Source organism: Psammomys obesus, unplaced genomic scaffold (genome assembly GCF_907164565.1).
Source record: "Psammomys obesus unplaced genomic scaffold, mPsaObe1.curated_primary_1811, whole genome shotgun sequence".
NCBI classification, from domain to species: Eukaryota; Metazoa; Chordata; class Mammalia; order Rodentia; family Muridae; genus Psammomys; species Psammomys obesus.
This window is the reverse complement of record NW_026596109.1, coordinates 5,488,490-5,510,630: the sequence shown is the minus strand read 5'-3', so window position 1 is coordinate 5,510,630 and position 22,141 is coordinate 5,488,490. Positions and strand designations below refer to the sequence as shown.

The 22,141-nt window shown below is 39.7% G+C and overlaps 1 protein-coding gene across 3 annotated transcripts in view; it reads right to left on the bottom strand.

The window, feature by feature from the left end:
* Pde4b (phosphodiesterase 4B) overlaps positions 1-22,141 on the bottom strand; it is a 516,183-nt gene that overhangs the window by 166,284 nt on the left and 327,758 nt on the right. Inside the window, exon 1 of one of the 3 annotated variants that reach the window (XM_055628762.1) lies at positions 17,430-17,521. The exons of the other annotated variants lie outside the window; for them this stretch is intronic. Coding sequence (XP_055484737.1) covers positions 17,430-17,479 — 50 coding nt within the window. The 5' untranslated portion in view covers positions 17,480-17,521. Of the gene's footprint in view, positions 1-17,429; positions 17,522-22,141 lie in introns of those variants that run through there. 3 annotated transcript variants of the gene reach the window in all.

Sequence of the window (22,141 nt, the reverse complement as noted above, 5' to 3'; positions counted from 1 at the left end):
ATTAGTGGTAATAATTCAAGTTATGTTGAGCTCAAGAGTTGATGAAATATTTCCACACACATAAGTTTAGTGTGTAAATTTCAAACATTTAGTAAATGTTAGTCTACGTTTTTAGTTGCGCTATGTACTAGAGCTATGAAACATAAATAAGAAATATTCTTTGTCCTAAAAATATAGTAGGATATATATAGAATATATAATAAATTACATATACTTATATTTACATATATAATTACCCTCTTTGTAAAAATGTTAGATAAATGAAACTCAGGAATTAGAATATATTCACCCATTTAGTCCACTTATGTCTGAGATCACTTACATTTAAACCTGAATCCAGCAATTTTTGATACCAAAAGTTACCCTTGTCTCTCTATAGAAGACTAAATAGCAGAACAGTAAGGAAGATCATCATGGGAGTAAGAATTCAGAAACAAATAGTCATGGACATATTTCTATAGAATTATTTCTATTAATCTATTAGCTTTTAGCAATAATATTTATAACTTTAGCCTTTAATTTTTATTTGATTTTACTGTATGTGTATGAGTGTTTTGTATACTGCATATGTACCTGGTGCCTATGCAGACCAGAATAGGAGGGTCCGAAACCCTGGAACTGCCATAATGTATGGTGTGAACCACTGTGCGGATGAAGAAAACTGAACCCAGGTCCCCTGCAAGAGGCTCTTAAATCCTTAACAAGGGCTCTTAACCCCCGAACCAACCAAACCTCCACTCTGGAATTTTTAAGGCAATACACACCCTTCTAACTTCTGTTACTGTCAGCAAAATGTTTGGCATCCCTACTAGTTAAGAAAAGTTATTCTTGCAGGTGGTTAAAGAGGAATACAATCTAAGCTATCATGTCTACATAGTCATCTCCGCATGCCCTAGGGTACAATGGCTCAGTATGCCATTATGTAATGTTCAGGGTCTCACGTATGAGAAAATGAGGATTTGAGAGTGCCAAATGTACAGAAGACAGGTTATTAAATCTTCTGAATAAAAGTGATTACAAATGTTCATGAAGATGGCTTTAGGATGAGAATTGAATATTTTCCTAACAGTCTCCAAGAACAATTATGCCAGAGGCAATTATGCCACCTGTGTTTTTTTTTTTTTTAAACCAATAAATATAGAAGAAAATTTCAGCCTCTAAGTGTTCAGGTTATCTATGCAAAATGATTTCTGACAGGTGAGATTGTCAGTTCTGGAACCAAACCCAGGGAAGTTGTGGGATCTCCTTTGAAAAAACACAGGGTTATGGGAAGTGAGGAGTCCTTAATCTTTTCTCATGGTTTAAGTGGGACATGGCCCCAGGCAAGAAGATGGACTAGATGGCTACTCACTCTTCGTTTGGTTCTCTGACTATCAATATGATGGGCTCAGCTGCTAAAAGCATCTTCAGATGCTCCTTGAGTCTTCTCTTACCTTCATAGTGATTCCTGTACTCACGGAAGTAGTGACCACAGTAATTAGCTCACTAAGTGAAGTAGATATGGGCTTCTATGTTTTCTCAGTAGCATATGAAGCACAATAGAGATAAGAGCAGGGATGTGGCATTGTGAACTGAAGACATTTTTCCCTTGTAGGTCGTTGGGCTGACAACTAAGAAATTGGCCCTATGTGGGTAAAAGATTAAGATCACCCAGCTTCAGAACTACAAAGTAGATGTGGAACTCATGGCCTTTGTCTCCCAGCACAGTAACTTTTTCATCACATGCATTTTTCACTGTGAGAGACCAAAATCAGACTTTTAAATGGAGTATGTTTCAAAACATATCCAGATGTTTAAGATATTAGAGAAACCACTACATTCCGTAGAGAAACTTTTGGCTCTCTTTCTATTCATACTATGATGATAAAATCAGGTAGCTTCTCACACTGACAGATGTAAACGTAGTCATCTATTTCTATGGGACCAATGCCTTGAGTTCTCAGTACAGATAAAATCCACATCTTGCCTTATGAATTCATTATGTATCAACTAGCAATTTTCCATAAATGTTAAAAGTAAACTTCAGTTGAATAACCTCAACTTTCTTATTTTATAGGTCTAGTTTCCACTTATCAGTGAGTATATACAGTGTGTGTCTTTCTGCTTCTGGGATACCTCACTCAGGATGATCTTTTCTAGATCCCACCATTTGCCTGAAAATTTCATGATTTCCTTGTTTTTAATTGCTGAGTAGTATTCCATTGTGTAAATGTACCACAATTTCTGCATCCATCCCTCTGTTGATGGACATCTGGGTTGTTTCCAGGTTCTGGCTATTACAAATAAAGCTGCTATGAACATGGTTGAACAAATGTCCTCGTTGTGTACTTGAGCATCTTTTGGATATATGCCTAGGAGTGGTATAGCTGGATCTTGAGGAAGCACTATTCCTAATTGTCTGAGAAAGCACAAGATTGATTTTCAAAGTGTTTATACAAGTTTACATTCCCACCAGCAATGGAGGGTTCCCCTTTCTCCACAGCCTCTCCAGCATGTGTTAAAATCTGTACACCTAAAGCAGCTAAACAAGAAGGAGGACCCGGGGTAAGATGATCAATCCTCACTTGGAATGACAAATGGGATGGACACTGGAAGTAGGAGAAAACAAGAAACAGGACAGGACTCTACCATAGAGGGCCTCTGAAAGACTCTACCTATCAGTGTATCAAACTAGATGCTGAGACTCATAATCAAACTTTGAGCAGAGTGCAGGGAATCATATGAAAGAAGGGGGAGTTAATAAGACAGGGAGAGGACAGGAGCTCCACAAGGACCAAATATATCTGGATATAGGGATCTTTTCTGAGACTGATTCTCCAACCAAGGACCAATGCATGCATATACCCTAGAACCCTTGCTTGGACTTAGCCCATAGCAGCTCAGTGTCCAAGTTGGTTCCCTAGTAAGAGGAATAGGGAATGTCTCTGACCTTAACTCAGTGGCTGGCTCTTTGACCTCCCCACCCTCCGTGGGAAGAACAGCCTGGCTAGGATACAGAGGAGGACATTGCAGCCAGTCCTGATGAGACCTGATAAGCTAGGGTTAGATGGAAGGGGAGGAGGACCTCCCCTACCAGGGGACTTAGAGAGGGACAGGGAGGAGATAAGGAAGGGAGGATGGGATTAGGAGGGAATGAGGGAGGGGGGCCACAGCTGGGATACAAAGTAAATAAACTATAATTAATATAAAAAAATAAAAAATTACAAAAACCCTCAACTTTCTTGAGTCTTTTTTAAATGTCAGAGAGACTTCAGACAGGTAACTTAACTATTTGTTTCTTCATCTGCAAAGTGATAGTTAGAACAGTGAACCAGGGCGCTGGAGAGAATAGCTCCGCAGTTAAGAGCACTGGAGGTTCTTCCAGAGGACTCAGGTTCACTTCCCACCACCCACATGGCATCTCACAACTGTCTGTAAAACCCAGTTCTAGAGAATCTGACATCCTCACACAGGCATGCATGCAGGCAAAACACGAATGTACACAAAAATAGAAAACAAAAAAAAAGATATCAGTCAACCAGATTGAGTGAGGTATTATCATAGGATGCACCAAGCATGAAACATACAAAACCAAACCAAACAAACAAACAAACAAAAAAACCTCAATAAATTGGGAAGTTACACAAAGAGACCATAAGAGAAGAGATAATAGTCTTTACATTGATATAAAGCACAAAGAGAATCTTACTGGATACAATGAAACCTTTTCCCATTGTTGTGAAAGGCTTGCACCTCCATTGCCAAAAGAAAGTTCAGGTTAACTGACCTTTCCTGTATTTCCTAAGGACTCATCATGTAACAGAGACTCCATTAAGCACAGTACAGACATGGAGGAGAAGGTATACTTCCTAAGGATTTGTAGCCAGAGAGCACAGTAACACATAAACAGATAAACTTAAGATGCTCCCATGCAAGAAGATGGATGGGAGAACCAGGAAGGAAGGGCAGTTCAGTTGAATTTACATTCTAAGCAAAAAGGAAGAAAGGATTATGAGCATGCTATAATTGTTTTTTACTGAAATACTAGTGACATACTGGGCACTGACACTTCAGTTCTAAGTGTTAAGAGTTCCTCATGGAACACATGAAATAAATTTTGCAATATACGGGAAGAGCTCCAGTGGCAACAGATACAATGACTATATTGAAAGATAAGCTCACGACGTTAAAAAAAAATAACTTGTATAAGACTATCAAAATATAACTTGGATATATTTCAATCAAGTTGTGCAAATGTTAGGTAAAATGGGAAACAATTTATCAGATTAACCCAGTCTGAAAAATGCTGGAGGGGAAGTTCTTGAGGTACATAAGTCAGAGCATGAGGAGCCCATGAGTGGCCAACGAGGCCACACATGTGAGCTGCCTATGGTCCTGTAGGTCACCCTTCACTGTGGCTCTGTGGCTAATCCCTCTTCAGGGTCTTAAAGGCAGCCCTTTACCAATGCTCCTACTTATACTCACTGGTTCACCAACCTAGACTTGGATGGAATCATTTCTTGGTCTGTTGGTGCAAATGGATGCTTATTCACATTGCCCCAGGAAAAGTGTGTACATCCCATGCCTGGAGTCCCTGCAGTACCTACAGCATGCCCACCTGGTAAAGTGTGTTTTCCCAAAGGTGGTTTGGCTTCTCCCAAGCACAGAAACTCCCAGGCCAGCTCTGAATTTTCTTCTCAAAACACCTGTGTTAAATGCATTCTCCCTTGTGGCGTTTGCTGACTTTTAGTCCTCCTTCCCATTTCTACCTTTTCTAAATGAAGGATTTAGAAAACTTGTCTGTAATTGCTATAATCTCAGACTTACAAGTTGTCTGACAGACAGCTCTTGCTCAATAATACATTTCACTGGGTGAACTCTTAGGACCCCCACTTACTTGATTTTATCCCCATAGCTTACTATGGAATCATGATTTTTTTTTCTCTTCTCTCATACGCTTTACACACTGTTCCTAATCAATTTTATTAAAACACTCAGATGTCAACTGTTTCCTCACTCCAAGGCCTAGTCTTGCTTTCACCAGATCCCAGCGTTGTAATTCAAAACAGACTTTGTCTTCCATGTCAGTCTTTCTTGTCATTTTTTAAAATCACATAGACCACTTGGCCTACAATGGCTACATCACCCATCATCTTTACCTCTAGAAACCTCATGAGTCCCTAAATGGCTCTTGGAGATGCTCTTTTAATCCAAATTCACTGTCAGATGTTCTGTCTTCACTCCAAGCCTATTTTCCTGTGATAAAGGTATGTATTGATTCTTGTCTTTCCCTCGCTTTTCTACATTTATGAAGATCAGTAATTATGCCCTACTTATCTCTTACCTGAAAGCACATAATTCGTGTCAACCAGTGCTTAATACCTACCAAAGGTAGAACATCGGATTGGGGAAAAATTGACAATTAAGTTATCTAGAAAATAAAAGCCATAATGTTTTGTAAACTCAGAAGGACTTGAAGGATTCAGTTGTGTTTGAATGTATGTCATGAAGTTTGTTGCCTGCATATGTAAAATGAAAGCTACTAGGTTATTGTGAGTCCTCCCCTGCTATTTCTGGTGAGAATGAGAAGAGAAGACGAGAATGGAGATCATTCGCTTTTATTCCCAGCAGCCAAATTGCTCAGCAGATGAAAAATTAGCATTTGAACATATTTTAACATTAATGTTCAGCAAAGTCACAAAAATGCTATGTGACAGGATTTAGAAAGGGTTCTTTGTGGTAAGATGTCTTGAGGGTTAGAGCTTATTGTATATTCTCCAAATAAAAACCCCCTTCCCGGAAAATACTGCAGATGTACTCTGTATTCTTGTCTATTAGGAGGGGCCCTGAGTTCAGTACTCTTAACAAAAGTCTGCACCTGAAGAAAGAGGAGAGATGTTGGTGCTTAGCCAGACTCTTTGGCATAGCCCTGTCTCCAGGGGAAGCTGTTTCCTACGCCACTTTCTGCTTCGCATATCCTGATTAGAGACAAGCTCGATGCAGGTTATGACATCTGAGACCCCTGGACAAACGTGGCTCATTGCACTATAATCTGATTTCAGAATGGCTTATGAAACTCACATTCCTTCTGGAGGCTTTCCCACATTTCTGGATAACTGATGAATATTTCTTTTCTTCTTTTTTTGTGTGCAAGGAAGGAAACAAAATCTCCTCATTATTTGACAGAATAGGGCAGTCACCTCTTTGGAGTGAGGGCTGCATTATGAATCAGTGTTTTTCTGTTTCTTCCTTTCATTTACCTGCTGGTTTACTAGACACCCTGGGCGGCTCTGAAACCTCCCAATGACGTCAATAGGACAGAGAAATTGGAGCAGCAGAGGCAGCTGCAATGCACCAAGTCTACTGAGGTTTTATTCTTTTCTCCCAGGGTGACATCCGAGACAGATATTATCAATCAAGCCCTTCTGGCTCAGCACCAATCAAAGGCATTTTATCATGCAAAGCAGTAAAAGCTGCAATTAGAACATTGGTTTGGTTTTTTCCTTAGGAATATTTTCTTCATGGCAATTAATAATGCAATTAAAACTGAATTAAACAGAATGCTTACTAAAATATTTAATTAAAATATGGGAGCAATTTTCTTAATGTTTCATTTATCACATTATTTAAGAGTACTCTGTAGTTTGTATTTAAAATTTCAGGCATTAAAAATACCACCTTTCTCAAAAACTCAAATAAAAGACAATGTCCAAGAAATGTCCACATGCCACGTCACCAAAAAACTAGCACAGCCTGCTTTTCCTTTAAGGAGTCAGTGGCATCAAAAGTCCTGCGGCAACTGAGTAGAAGAAAACTGGTATTTGGTGAATTAACATTTTTTCAAATCATTCAGAATAAAAACCAAAAGAAAGAAAAGAGAGTCAAATGCTTTTTTGTTGTTGATAAGCACAACATATTATTTACTGATTTTTAAAACTCTCTTTTTAGGAATAATCATCCATATTTGGTCATATAACAGCACATTGGAAGCTGAAAACACATCACTTAATGATATAGCTTTGAAAATGAAGTCTCTAATCTTTTTTTCTCTATTTTTAAAAGAAATCATATTAAACTACTAAAGATACCTCACTCTCAGTCAATCTAACTAGTAAAAATCCTCAAGGTGGAACAAGGCACACCATGGCACATGCCTCTAATAGGCAGATCTCTGTGAGTTTGAGGCCAGACTGGTCTACAAAGCAAGTCCAGAGCAGCCAAGGCTACACAGAGAAACCCTGTCTCAAAAACAAACAAACAAACAAACAAACAAACAAACAAACCCTCAAGGTAGGGTGTCTGCTTATTTTCAGAGTTTCTTGTGCTAGCCAAGCATAGACTGACCTCATCAGGGAGATGGCACAGAGCCCACAGCAGCCCTGCTTGCTCTTCTACCTGGAAAGCTTGTTGGCAGATGATAGTAATAGTGTGCATATAATGTGGAAATGGAGAGAGGTTTGTGCATAGAGAAGCAGAAGACATCAATGGCAGTCTCAGGGTTGTGTGGCTAAACAAAATGGTTCCAAAGCCACGAGTTGAGGAAGCCAAACTGGCTGAGGACAGCGGGCGATGATTTTCAGCCACCACCTCCTATCCTCAAAGCAATAGCATCAGCTCCTATGCTTTCTATCAGCTAGTACCACAGATGACATAAAGACAGATCTGATAAACAGACTCTAAAATAGGAAAGGCCTTCCAGTAAAGACTTAGGTTCTTAATGAGGAACGAATAAGAGAGCCGGTGCTGAAGTGTCAGCGCTGACAGTTTGGGTGAGGTAGAATGGAAAATGACAAATATCTTGCCAAATGGGTCATGTTTACCCATGCCAGGGACCTGAAGTGCTCTTTATTATTTGGATTTAAACAAATAAATTCTGTTTTAAGCACTCTTCCATGAATTTGGTTTTGAAACGGATAATTTATGCAGCTGAGCATCTTAACTGATCCACCACTGAATTCTTCATTTATGCTTTTAGCATAACAGTATTCAGACAGGCCTGGAGACCTAATAGATGTGCCTGTATACCAAGTCCATCTCCTATTTAGTGCATATCCCTGAATGACTGCAAGGGCACAGTGTGAGGGACTAAAATGACACACGAATAAAGCTCCTCAGGTACTACTCTAAATGTGATCATTGCTGTTTCCAGATGTTTGCATAAAATTGTGTATTACTGTTTTTAGTGCCAAGTGATGTGCTAGTGGTCTCTCTCTCTCTCTCTCTCTCTCTCTCTTGCTCTCTCAGCTAGCAACATGAGAATTAGTCTTACTTCCTGCAGCTAATCACCACTATCATTAGCAAAAACAACAAAACGAAACAAAAACCATTCAAATTAGGGCCATTTCACAGAAGTGGGAAAGCAACTCAGAGCCAGTGGCCTGCCAAGGCTTGCTAGCACTTTAAACAGGTAAATGCAAGGTTACCTAGCCAGGGCTCTTCCTCTTTACCTTTTCTGGAGCTGGGTTCCTCTTTTCTGGCTGCTGGTCCCGTACTTTATGTCACCGCTAAGGACTATGGCTGCAGCCTTATTCATTAATGTTTCTCGGCTGTTAAGATTAATCTACTTGGTCATCCTTGTAAATCACCAGTCTAGACACAGTGTTTCCTGCCCAAGACCTCCGTGACTTCTCAAAGCTTTTATGGGAAAAAAAAAAAAATTCTGTTTCATAGTATGTCTCAACAGACTTTACATGGTGTGCTGCTTGATTAATTTCCTATCTTTCCCTTCCTTGTGTGAGTCAGGATTCACCGTGAAATCACCTTTCAAGGCTCTCAGTTTGCTGCACTGTATCATGCTTGGACATATCTTTCTGTCCCTTACCTCATCTCAACCCGCTGCTTCCGGTTAATAAAAGCCTCTGTTACGGCAGATGCTGACCAGACCACAGACTGTACTCACTCGTATCTGCTCCCTCCCTCCCTGCCTGAGTTCTGTAGAGTAATGGCTGGAGATTATGCTTGTCTTTGCCACACCAAGGCTCAGAAAGGCCGGAGGTCGTTATAACATGCTCGATGGCTCCACGACATCGTCGTTCCTGATTGGACTTGCTCTATCTCATTGAGAAGGTTTTAACTACCTTTTGGTGGAACAGGGATGGATGTTATGGGGGACACACTGGCAGTAGGCCCTAGGGCCTGGGTATTGTTTCCACAGAGGACAGAGGTATTTGTTGGAGTCAAGAGCCACGATAAAGAATACTACAAGTTCTAGAATTTGGCTTAAAGAAAGTGATTCCAAGTCTATACTTTTCTATGTCAAATTTTTCTTTGTGAGGTTCAGAAAGGGGGAGGAGTTGAAGAAACACTGATGAGGATAATGAGCTCTGACTTATTTGGCTTGGTGTGGGTTGGGAGTAGGGTGTTTTTCCCTGGTAGAGGCTGTAATTGAAAACAGAGAGCACACATTCTTCTTATTCTTTTTTCTGTTTTCTGTTTTTTTTTTTTTTTTGGAGACGGGGTTTCTCTGCGTAGTCCTGGCTGTCCTGGACTCACTTTGTAGACCAGGCTGTCCTCACACTCACAGAGATCTGACAGCCTCTGCCTTCTAGAGAGGACACATTCCAAGAATCTCCTGTCATTGTAAAAAGTGCATCATGAACCTTGTCAAACCATACAGCTAGATGTGAGCATCTACCCAGCCTGCACATTGAGACAGTTTGTTGACATACTAATCTGAATGAGGATGTCTTGGATTGTTTATTGAGTTATACATTTAGGAAATATTGATGGTACAACTGTACCATCCTAGACATTGTAGGTTCAAATAGGACAACTCATGCTTGTTAACTATCTATTCTAGTATGCCTTTTTCTCCCTATAACACATTTTTTGATGTAATGGTTAGACAATGTGGAGTACTCCTTTTGTCAGTGAGCAGATTTCCCTTTCTAAGCCTCATTACTGGATCTTCTCCATGTAAATTATGCTTCTTACCTTCATCTTGTTGTATTATTCGCCATTGTGTGTACTCTACACCGTCTACCGACAAATAGGGTCACTGACGTCTAAGTATGCACTGCTTTTTCTCTAGGCTGCAGTTATCCATTTTCCATACCATGTTTCTTTGATATAAATGACTTGCCAATGGAATTTCCATGATAAGACCGACAAACACTAACAAATTACTGACTTTAAAGAAAATAGGAATAAAAAAAAAATCAAGGTAGATCCTCACTTATGGATGGTTGATATTCATCAATTGGGTCTTGAACATATAATATTCATTACCCAAAATTGAGAAGAGCTGTGTCTACCACTCATGTACTACAATGTCTGTATACAGAGTATATTATATAGTTCCTTGCCCGTGGGAAAAATACCAGGGAAAGTTGTTAACTGCTGTAGTAGGCAATCAAAATATTTTCAGACAAGATCATTAGTCATCAACAAACGGGTAATAAATGTTTTCTGCTTACAAAGGTCACAAAAGAATGTAAATATACTCATTAACTAAAATTTAAATATTTATATGCTTATAAATGATAACTTAAAAGTTAAAATCATTACCAAGAAATCAGTAATTATGCAAATTGCATTTCACACATGCTGAAAGAGCAAGCATTTTAGAGTCATGCAGAACTGAATTTTCATTCAGATTTTGCTCAGTATGTGTTCCAGGAAAATCAATGTCATCAAAGCCTCATCTGTAAGGCAGAGATAGGAACACTGCTACACAGTTTCCCGTGAGGAACAGGTTGGTGGACAGAAGCTACTCTGGCAAATGTCAACATTTTATGTTTTTAACCAATATAATGTATTTTCATTTATTTAGAGGTCGTTTTTGAGGAAAGAAAGAAAAATCATCAAAGGGTGATTTCACAGTATGACCCCTACTCTAGACTTTTTCTAAGTAATGTATAAGACACACACACACACATGCTCTTAATGTCCTTGTTAAAAAATTGCCATTCTGAGGCTCCAGCCAACATCAGATCAAGACGGATGCTAGAACTTGCAGCCAAGCATGGGGCAGAACTCTGGGGGTCCTGAGGAAGTGTTGGGGGAAAGATAGAAGAACCTGGAGGGGACGGGAACCTTATAAAAAGACCAACAGAAACAACTAACCCAGTCAAATGGGGGATTTCAGAGATTGAGACATCAACTAAGGAACATGCATGATCTGGACCTAAGTCCTCTACACACATGTAGCCAACGGACAGCTTGGTCTATGGGATGCCTGGCGAGTGGATGTGGGGGACTGTTTCTGACATGGACTCTATTGCTTGCTTTTGGATCACTTCCTTCTGGCAGGGCTGCCTTGCCTGGCCTCAGAGGATAAGGATAAGAGCAGTCCTTATGTGACTTGATGTGCTGGGGAAGGTTAGTTTTTTCTTTTTTTGGGGGGGGTTCCCCTTCTCTGGGGAAAGGGAGAGGGAGAAGGGAAAGGAGGGGAAGTAGAGGGGGAACTGTAAGGAAGGGAAGAAAGAGGCACCATTGGGATGTAAACAAACCAATATAAAATTAAGGAAAAACAAACAAAAAAAGCAAAACAAAAAATTGCCATTGTAAAGAAGAAGAAGAAGAAGAAGAAGAAGAAGAAGAAGAAGAAGAAGAAGAAGAAGAAGAAGAAGAAGAAGAAGAAGATTAAGTACCTTAACATTGAATTCTAATTCTAAGATATATCCTGTCTTAGAAAGTGATTTTTGAGGATGTGCTGAAATGTCACTGGGTTTTCACTGAAAAATATTTCCTACTGAGGCTCATGTGGACTCCTGTGAAGCTTCATCCAGCTCATGAGCCATTGCAACACCCACTTTTTAAACACTAAAGGGCACTGCTAGAACCTTTGATTGATTACTTGGAAATCCATGAAACACTGAGGGGCTTGAGCTAAAGTTCCTAAAATGTCACAGTGCCTAAATATTTACTACATGTGTGCTAGACACAGCTCTGATTGGCCATGTTCTAACTGTAGTATACAATACTGCTCAGAGTCAGCCAGATGATTCAGGGCTTGGAAACTTTGCTGCCATTGGCTTAAAGAAAGTGACAACATCTTAGTCTGCAAATAAACCACCTTTCAGGCCAAGCCTTCTAGGAGTAAGAGGGCAAAGACCAAGGTTTGTTTGTATGCCATCTGAACAAAAATCACTGTAATTTCTGGATAGGAGTACATTTCAAGTTGTACATTACCCCTCCCACCCTCCCACACACACATTAGTTTAGGTATTTGGTGAGTATTTGCTACGGGCTAAGTGTTACTGTAAGCATATACGTGCATATAGATACATCTGTCTATGCCATCTATACCTACATATCTATATCTATGTGTCAGCAAGACTGGGGAAAATTCTGTGTCTCGTGGAGCTCACATTCCACTTCACAGTAGTGAGTGGTATGGGAGGTGTGGGGACATATATAAATAAAATATAGAAGCCACCATTCTGTGGGCTTCATCTTGGTTAGAGTCAGTCATGCCCTTTTCTGCCTGTGTCTATCTCGTGGGCCTCCCTCACACTCAGCCCCCGGAGACATGAAGTATAGATGCTACCTCCTCTGTGAAGCCTGAGCTAACTCTCTATGGGGCTCCAAGGAACGTTATGCTCAGCTCTTCCATGGCTTTTCTCAGGTCATTTTCATGCACTAGAGCATAAGGACCTCCCAGACAGAAAATGTGGCAAGGATGGATCCTTAGCAAAGAATATTTCCTTAGTAAGAATGGCAGAGGAACAACTCTCAATAATGTGAGTTGGTGAACAAATGCAGCTTATAGCATTTTTTTTAAAAGAGATTAATGATGAGGGTAGCTGTGATTAGGATACTTCTTTGCATGCCACCTACACCGAATCATTCATGAATTTAAATAGTATTTTTCTTGAAGTTGAGTTAATTTGCCTGAAATACTTTAGTACTGCTTTGCTAATAATTGATGTGACGGGCATGGCAAATCAAAAATTCACTTTCAGTTGTTGACACAAATACCGATAAAATGATCTATTCGATACATTTATGGCCTGATTGTCTTTTAAAATGTTTAATTTCATCTGTGATATCATTTGGATTCGTGGAGGAGCGTAGGTGAAATGTTTACTTGCTCCAAGTCTTTGAAATATCATGAGGACATTAAATTTCAATGCTATCCTAAAAGGGGGGACTTTAGCCCTTGGACCAGCTGTGCTTAGCCCAACAGTACTTACTCTGTGAAGCTGCATTTCAGGCAGGAGTGGACGAAAATGAATGGACCTACAACCTTTAACCAGTACTGAGAGCAAGACCTGCCAAGCCCGTGGTTTTACAGGCAGAGCTCTCAGAATCACCCTCAGCTTTGCTAATGCTTTGAAAGTTGACCTCCAGTCTTGGGATCTTTGTTACAGTTGGCTTGGGGAACTTTGTCCTTATTGATTCAACTGTGCAATAAGGAGGAAACCATACCTCTGACAGAAAGGAAGGTCTTAGGAGCAAACTAACAACCCTTCCTGCAATCAACTCTGAGGATAATTTTAGATCTTCTGCTGAACTGATAGCTGGAGCCATCTGTTTTGACCAGCTTAGAAGTCTTAGGTACCTTTTAGACTGAATAAGAACATGCTCCTTCTTGCTCTTTTGTCTGCTGAGGAAATTGACTTTTACATGACTCTTTGGGGGAAATAATCTCATAGGATGTGTTTTTCTGTCCCCAAGTCAACACAAGTGTATTCATACTTCTTTCTTATGTTTGCCCCCAACCCTCTCAACAGTCAGCTCCAGGCAGAGCACTGTGAATCTGTGATGAATGATGGATGATTGACATAAGTGCACATTCTGCTTAAGTAGGCTGTGGGAAATTCCATTAAATAGCAGAGGAAGAAAACACAAGTGTAGTTCTTCAAGCATCGTGTGCATTTTCATTTCTCGTGGAAGCAGGATTGCAGACACATCTTTCTGCTTTTTTTGTGTGTATGGCTAAAGTCTCAGGAGAAGGAAGCAATCTACAGCACCAAAAATAATCATCTTGGGTGTCTATAAATATGTTAGCTGTTTATTGAAATGAAGTTTTCTTCTGTCTGTACATACCAGGGCCGATCAGCAAAAGATAGCACATTCAGATTTTATGGATATTCAGAATTTACTGGCTTTTCTCTTTATCACAGGATCCTAGTTTCAGGCAGGTTTTTGTTTTGTTTTTCTTGGGGAATTTTTTTTTCCCTCTCCTGATGCCAAGGTTGTTAGAGCAAAGGGTTATTTCAGAGCTACAGAAAAGCTGTGCTTACATCAGAACCATACACAGGCTTATAACCTAATGGTTGTTAGAATTGGCTTCTGCACGGTTTGACCATTAGCTTCCGCTTAGCTTTGAGCAGTGGCAAACACATTCTGCTAGGCTCTATGGATTTTCTCTTAGTTCAGAGAATAAATATTTACTCATTTCTGGGAATGTTAACAAATTAGAAACTTAGTTCCCATGGCTATGGCAGTCAGCTACTCTCATCATCTGATGAACTAAGTGTAGGTGAAACCCACTTTAAGGAGGAGCACAGACCAGACAGATGACTGTGAAGTAAGTGAATGGGTGCATTTTACTATAGACATGACTCCCCTTATTGAAGAATTTCCTCCCAGATCCATTTAAAGTCTCTCTCCTGTAGAGTATTAGAGTGACTGTTTACATAGAATTAACCGATGTGGGTGTAACTGAAAAAAGAAAGTGCAGTTTTCTTTGTCATCTAAATTTGCTATTAGTCCAATAGAAAAACAAAACAAAGCCAAAAAAAACCAAAACAACAACAACAACAAAAAAAAAAAACCAAAAATCAAAAAACAACTACATAGATAAACTAACCTTAAAAGCTATGCAAGTCAAATGGGTTCGACCGGAATAAATTCACTCTTAACTCTTAAGGAGTTATATAAAAGAGGTCAGTCACTAAGTGTAGAAGGTTTATCAAGTGTCTTATGCAGGTTTCTAAACCTTCCACTGTCAAAATTTGAAAATATTTCAGTACTTATAATTCAGCAGTATAATTGTGATCCCATTTCCCAACTTGCCATTCCTACACCTCAAAGATTACAGAGAACGGCAAACAGACTTGTGGGCTTAGCAGCACTTGTCTAAATTTTGTCCTGTTAAAATAGAACACAACTCTATTTCTTTGGAAGTACCCCTGGCTTCCATAGAAACCACCCCAACCAGCCTCCGCCACCAGGCCGCTATCTCACTGAGCAGCTTCATTTCCTGCTTGAATACACTCATGGGCTCATCATGGCTCTCAGAACAAAGCTGACGCTGTTGTGAGGTTCAAGCTTGGTCTGCCTCTTCAGTGTTGTTTCAAGCCGTCACCTCACTTTTTGTGATTTAGGACAGCAGGATCCCCTCCCACCCCCAAAGGGAATCCAGCTCTGCTACATCGTGACTGGAAGGTCTGTCTTCGATTTTCCTTTTACCTGTGGCTTGCTTCTCCATTGATATTCTAGTAATGCGTCACTTCTTTTATGACCCTATTGGACTCAAGCGTATCTGTGTTGCCAGGGCAAAGCATGCATACATGTATTACTGTTGTAATACCCCAATTTATAGCCGCTCATTTATTTGGGGCTTCATCCTATCTAATAGTTGTACAACCATTGTTCCTGGAAACCCAGTGCGGTAGATGACGCTCACTAGTGTACATTGAGTTCTTTGAACCAAATTCTATGCTAAGTACTTTTATGTATAACTTAAATACCACAATCAGACACATCATACCCAAATTGTTTGTTTTTTTTTTTTTTTTTTTTTTTTTTTATTTTGCTTCTAATATGAGCTTGTGTTTGGGGTACTTCATTTATGCCAGGGACCTGCAATGACACTTGTCATTGAGTTCCAGTCTTCACAACACTTTAAGGCAAGCACTACAAGCTCACTTACAACCAAGAAAACGCACCCATCCAAGCTCATATATTGGGCAAAGAAGAAGCTGGGCTTTCCTGCTGTATGGAACAGGTTCATTTAAGCAGTCTTGTCTCATTGGAACAGTATCACACTCTCTAAACTGCAACTCAGTGGCCCACTGAGCTGCCACAGGCATTTCATCCCAAAAGAGGATTTGTGATCAAAGAAGCTTAATTCAACCTTTCGCTTCTTAAAATAGTCCACTTTCTAGACATTACAATTACGTTGCTCACATAGCGCGCAGTTCTGAAAAAACAGAAACCTGCTCAGCAGCGTCTTCTGCCCCTTGCCATTTCCTGGCAGAGCATTGATGCTCTGCTCAGGGAAGTTCCTTAACTGACATGAAGGGGATAGATAACATGAAGGAGACGGAAATGGCATTGCTAGTATATGTTGAGTTCTTTGAACCAGACTTCTATATCTCATTTAAAGAGCATGGTCCGACACATTTCTATTAAAATGGGAAGAAAATTGTTCTTTATTTTTTATCCAAATTATCAAATTTCTCTTTTAAATTCAACATTTTTGAGGGACTAATAAGAATTCTAAGTTCCTTTTCCTTGCATGCCTCCTACATTCTAGAAAAAAGTATGTTATCAGAAAAAACAAACAAACAAACTGTGGTTTCACATATGAGGACTAATTATGTTCAAAATGAAGAATAAGAGCTCTGTGGTTTCCTTATTTACTCAGCAACATTGCTGAAAGCAAGTAGTCCCAGGACAGGTAAGTCATCACCCTGACCATCCTTCCTGTCCTCTACAACCACTGGATATAATGCTCAGGTTTAAAATATGTGAGCAAATTCCTTTGGAATGTGTGAATCTAGGATTGCCTGATGCCACTCATCAGTTCATGTCAACCAAACAAGTATCTGCTTGGTTCTGGTCTGTGATCTTCTTTGTCTCTCATCCACCTATAATTCCATATTTCTTAAAGCCATCAGTCTACAGAATGGAACTGCAGTTCACAGACAGCAGACATATTTTAAACAGTGCAAACTGCTTTAAGTCTCTTTTTTTATAGCTCAGGGGTACACGATTAGCGCTTGGCTTTAGTGCAAGAGTAGCGTTCCCCAGGTTCCATTCCTGGCACTGCCAAAACAAATAAGCAAAAAGTAGAAGATTAAAAACAGAATCCATGAGCCACATAAAATATGTATTTAGGCATGGTTTTAAAAGTCTTTACAGGTTTGTAATAACTGTTCATTACCTTCTTTTTTGTAAGAGTTTAATATATGAAAGATTTTTTTTTAAATAAAGTCTTATTTTAAACTTCAAGCCAAGAAAAAAAAATCAATATTCACAAATTTCACTCTAGCTCGGATAAGCACATTAGTTATTAATATGGAAAAACTCCACTCAACTTATTCTACATTCCTAAAATTAAAAAAAAAAAATCAGGAAGCAAAGAACTTTTACTATATGAAAAAAAGTAAAAACTTTCACTATGCTTAAAACATTGTATAAATTTGCAACGCCCGCATTCCCCCCTAAGCCTCGGCTTCTTTGAAATTCCTCGTCACTCGTGTTTAAGCATGAAGCCACCTCCCAGTTCTGCTTGCGAAGTGTCAGATCAGGTTTGCGGCTACAGCAACACCTACCATATCCACGAGTGTCGCCTAGGAGGAGGCAAGTCGCTCACGTGCAGCATCCTGAACCGGTACACTGTCAGCCCACCGCTCAGCAACTTAGCTCATCTCCATGCCTTTCCCTGCGTTCTCGCTGCCAGAGTTTCTACGGAGCCCTTTGTCCGTTCATCTTTCTCTCTGATGGCATGCCACTTTCCATCGCAGGGGAGAGAGCGTTCCGACGGGAGTGGGGATGACTTAGCTATCGACACTCGAGGTTGCAGGGGACCATCACAAGTAGCTTCCTTTAGAAATCGGAGGAGAAAACTGACGTGCAGCCAAATCAGCGTGAGAGCTTCCCGTGGGGTGTGGAGCACCGCATGCAGTTTACCTCAGAGAAGCAGAGAATTTGAGTACCCGAAACTGCAGAAAGCCCCCTTTAAACAGTATTCATTTTGTCCCTCGCTCTGTGTTTTCTCTCCCATGCCTGGTGATATGTCAGCATATTTGGGGGTTTTCTTTTAGCCGAAGTTCACATGAATCAAATGAACTCTCTCCCTCCACCCTTTGCATTGCATTTTGAGCCATTGAACCTCCTGTCTGACTCGTTCTGCATTGTTTAGCCCATTTCAGCACACGATGAGAGAACACCTAAGACACGGGGTCAGGTTTCCTGAATGACATATGTTACAGCCACGGAGAAACCCTGGAGAGATTTTTAAGTCCTTTCATTGCAGAGGATTACAGGGCAAAGAAAATGTCTGTGTTGCACAAAGAAGTAACAGTGAGGCTGGAATAATGAATTCAACTTTCAGGCTTCGGTGGGCTCTCCCGGCTGCTCTCAGCACGCTGCTGTGCATTTACACTTCTATCTCTGGCCCGGGGAAGCTCAGGCTTTCAGCAGATGCAACGGTTTTACAAGACACAGGATCACCTTTAACTCAGCGAGGCAGTAAAAGATTCAAAGACGCTCAGGTTGCCCCAGGGAACCAAAGGTATAAAACATTCTCCATACACATTCAACAGGGAGGCCAGACCGTAGAATACGGTCATTGCCTTTACTAGCAACAGTGATCTGCAGTCAAATGAGAAGTCAGGCTTTATTTGTTGTCACCTTTGTTTTTGTTTTGGGCTTTATTCTTTCTTTTTATCTTAATATTTTACTTTCCAGTGATGGGGTGTTTTAACTGTATCCAAGATCCTGGAAGGGTTGCTTGGTTAATTTCCAGTTTTCTCCCCCTTCTTTGCTTCCCGGCCTTCATTATGTCACAATGAAGCCGACCTTAGGGAAAAAAACACCTCATTTTCTATGATGGCAACAACTCGTATGTGTTCGTATGTATGTATGTATGTATGTATGTATGTATGTATGTATGTATGATGTTTGTGAGAAGGTCAAAGATTACACATGAAAGCCAGTTTTCTAGTTGGACTTTGCTCTTGTGCCCTTGCACTATTACAATTTGCTTTTAGAAGAGCATCCAGAAAATTACTTTAAAACCCAGATCACAGATCATCCACCAGCCAGAACTTTGCAGCTTGTCTCCACTATGTTCAAAACCAGAGCCAAAGCCATGTTACTCTCAAGTTCCAGTTGTGATCTTGTCTTCTGAGCTTGCTGCTCCCTCTCTCAGACATGAACTCACCCACAAGCTTGTTCCTATACCATGCCCAGAGTTTTCCTGCCTCAGAGATTGTTCAGTGCCTATTTTCCTAGTATTTTTTAAATAAAACACACACACACACACACACACACACACACACACAAGGCTTTTCTCAGCTAGGAGTCATGGCACACATTTATAAACCTCAGTATCTGTAAGTCTGAAGCAGAAGGCTTGAAGTGAGTTCAAGGCCAGCTTAGGCTATAAAGTGAGACTGGGTGTCATAAACACCATCAACCACAAATTCCCCCAAACCAAACAAAGCATCCTCTCTGTGTAAGCTTCCACTCAATATTTTCTCAAATATCGCTCTAATGTCAACTCCTAATAGAGGCTGAGCCTGGTCTTCCTGCTTCCGCAGTCTGTACTTGGCCCATATCATCTCCCATAGTATCTGTCACTAATCTAAGATTTAGTATGTATCACGTTTGAATCATTGAACAAGGACACCCCAAAAGAAAGAGAGTATGCAATGCTTTCACTGCTTAATTGTCAGGGTCTGCTTAATGCCCAGTATACTATAGGTGCTCAATAAGTGTTTGCTGAAAAATTAACTAATTCATAAATTGAGATGAATGCCAGTTTACAGGATTACAGGTAACAAAACAGAAGACAGTTCGCTTAATTAGTAATTAACTAAATGTAAGTGGTGTGTGTGTGTGTGTGTGTGTGTGTGTGTGTGTGTGTGTGTGTGTGTGAAAGCAGTATTTTGGGCCAGGATAACTCACGTCTAGGATAATATGCTCATGTACAGGCCAGAGTTCAATGTCAGGGATCTCCCTTGATAGTTTTGTGTGTATGTGTGTGTGTGTGTTTGCTTTTGTTTTTTGTGTTTTTTTTTTGTTGTTGTTGTTGTTGTGTTTTTAGAAAAACGTCTCTCACTAAAGCCCGACTCATCAGTTTTATTTTTATGGTTGTCCAGTGAGCTCCAGCTGTTTCTTTCCCCCAAGACTGGAGTCATAAACCTGTGCTACGGTGCATAGGTTTTAGATGGATGCAGGTTTCCAAATTCAGGTCTTCATTACTTGTGCAGCAAGCACTTAACTAACAAAGCCACCTCCCTTGCCCCAGAGTAACTCTTGTTGGAAAGGCTTTATATTTTCTAGCGGTAAGGGAATCAATCAATATAGTTATTGAGCAATAGTCGATCTGGAGGAAGGAGATTCTGGTGACCGAGAATCAGGTAGCAAAGGGACTTTTGAATTTGCTACTAAAAGATTGTTTTGGGGTGAGAGAGGAAAGATACATTTACAAAGGCCACCTGGGAAATCTTGGACAAGAAGTTTTAAAAGACAAAATGTAGCTAAATCTTCACATCATTGACACTAGCTCATTCCTGTAGCCCCAGTAACAGATTAGAATTTTACTTTTGAAAAAAAAAAGTGGGGGGGGGAGATCACCTTATTTTCTTTTGCATTTTGAAGTGATGAACAAAAAAAAAAAGCTTGTGCTTCCTTTATTTAAAATAATACCTTAAGTTATGGTTCACTTGTCGTACAATACACCTTTAAAAAGTGTTCAATTTCAGCATATTCACAACCATGCACTGGTCACCACAGTCAAATTTCTTAACATTGTCACCATCCCTAAAGAGATCCAGTCTCTATCCATCAACACTTCCAGCCCCTGATAAATACTATTAATTTTTCTGTTTCAGTGCTTTGCCTACCTTAAACACATCGCATACACTAAATCAGGCAGTATGCATATATACTACAGATCATTCTTATATATGTCATATATATTCTCTACATACATCATCGTTAGTTTTAATTGACAACTTGACACAGTCAAAAATAACCTTGAAAGAGTCTCAGTAAAAAATTATTCACATGGGATTGGTCTAAGGGCCGATCTGTCTTAATTAAACTAGTTCATGTAGGAAGAAACAGCTGTACTGTGAGCATACCATTCCCTCTGCAGGGGGTCCTGAACTGTGTAAGAGTAGAGAAATTCAACTGAACACAAGTATGCACGCACATTCGGTTCTCTCTGCTCTCGACTGTGTTCATACAGCTCCTGCCTTGACTTCCCCATAACAATTCACTCTAATCTGTAACTGAAAACCAGAATAAAGCATGAGTATCTCTCATGAATTGCTTTCTTTGTCAGTATATTTTATCACAGCAACAGAAGCAAAACTAGGACAATTGTCTATGGGCACTATGTAGTTTCTCTTACTCAACATAAAGCTTTACTCATATTGTAGTATGTATAAGCATTTTGTTGTTTTTGTACTATCAAAAAGTATCTTATCTGGATACATCTCATTTATGTTGACCGCCACTGAAGTTGCTTCAGCTGTTTGTAGCTATTATTAGTGAATAATGTTTCTATAAAATGACCACTCATGTAGAAGTATGAAAGTTCTAATTTCTCTGTATCCTCTCTAACATTTGTTATTGTCTGTTGTCTTAGCTGTAGATATTTGAGGGGATGCAAAGTGATGGTCTAATTGTGGTTTTGTTTGCATATCCTAGATAGTTAGTGATATCCAGGACATTTTTTTAATGTGGATATTGGACACTTGTATATCTTCTTTGGAGAAATGAAGATTTGGATTTTCTGCTGAACGCCTGGGGTGTAACCAAGTAACAGAGCCCTGGCTAAATTGGTAGAAGACCGTTAGCTCACAATACTGTGAGATCAAGAGACAGAAAACAAGAAGAAGACAAATATTTGTTTATTTTCTTGTTTTAAAAAAACCAGGTGATGTAGAGTCTTATTGCTGACTTTAGCAGTTCCTAGTATGTTCTGAAGCAAGTCCCTTCATGGGCACATGGTTTACAAGTATTTTTGCCCATTCTTGGAGGTGTATTTTCAGTTATTTTTTTTAAAATCTGCTTTTGTCTTTTTACTTCTTAGATGCAAAGAAAGTTCATGGTTTTTAATTTTAGTTAAGTCTCATTTATCTTTTCTTTAAAGTATATTTAGCATCATATCTAAGAAACCGAATTTATCCAAGGTAATAGATATCTTTCTTATCTATCTATCTATCTATCTATCTATCTATCTATCTATCTATCCATTCATTCATGCATTCATTCATTCAGGGTCTTATAATGTAACCCAGGCTACATT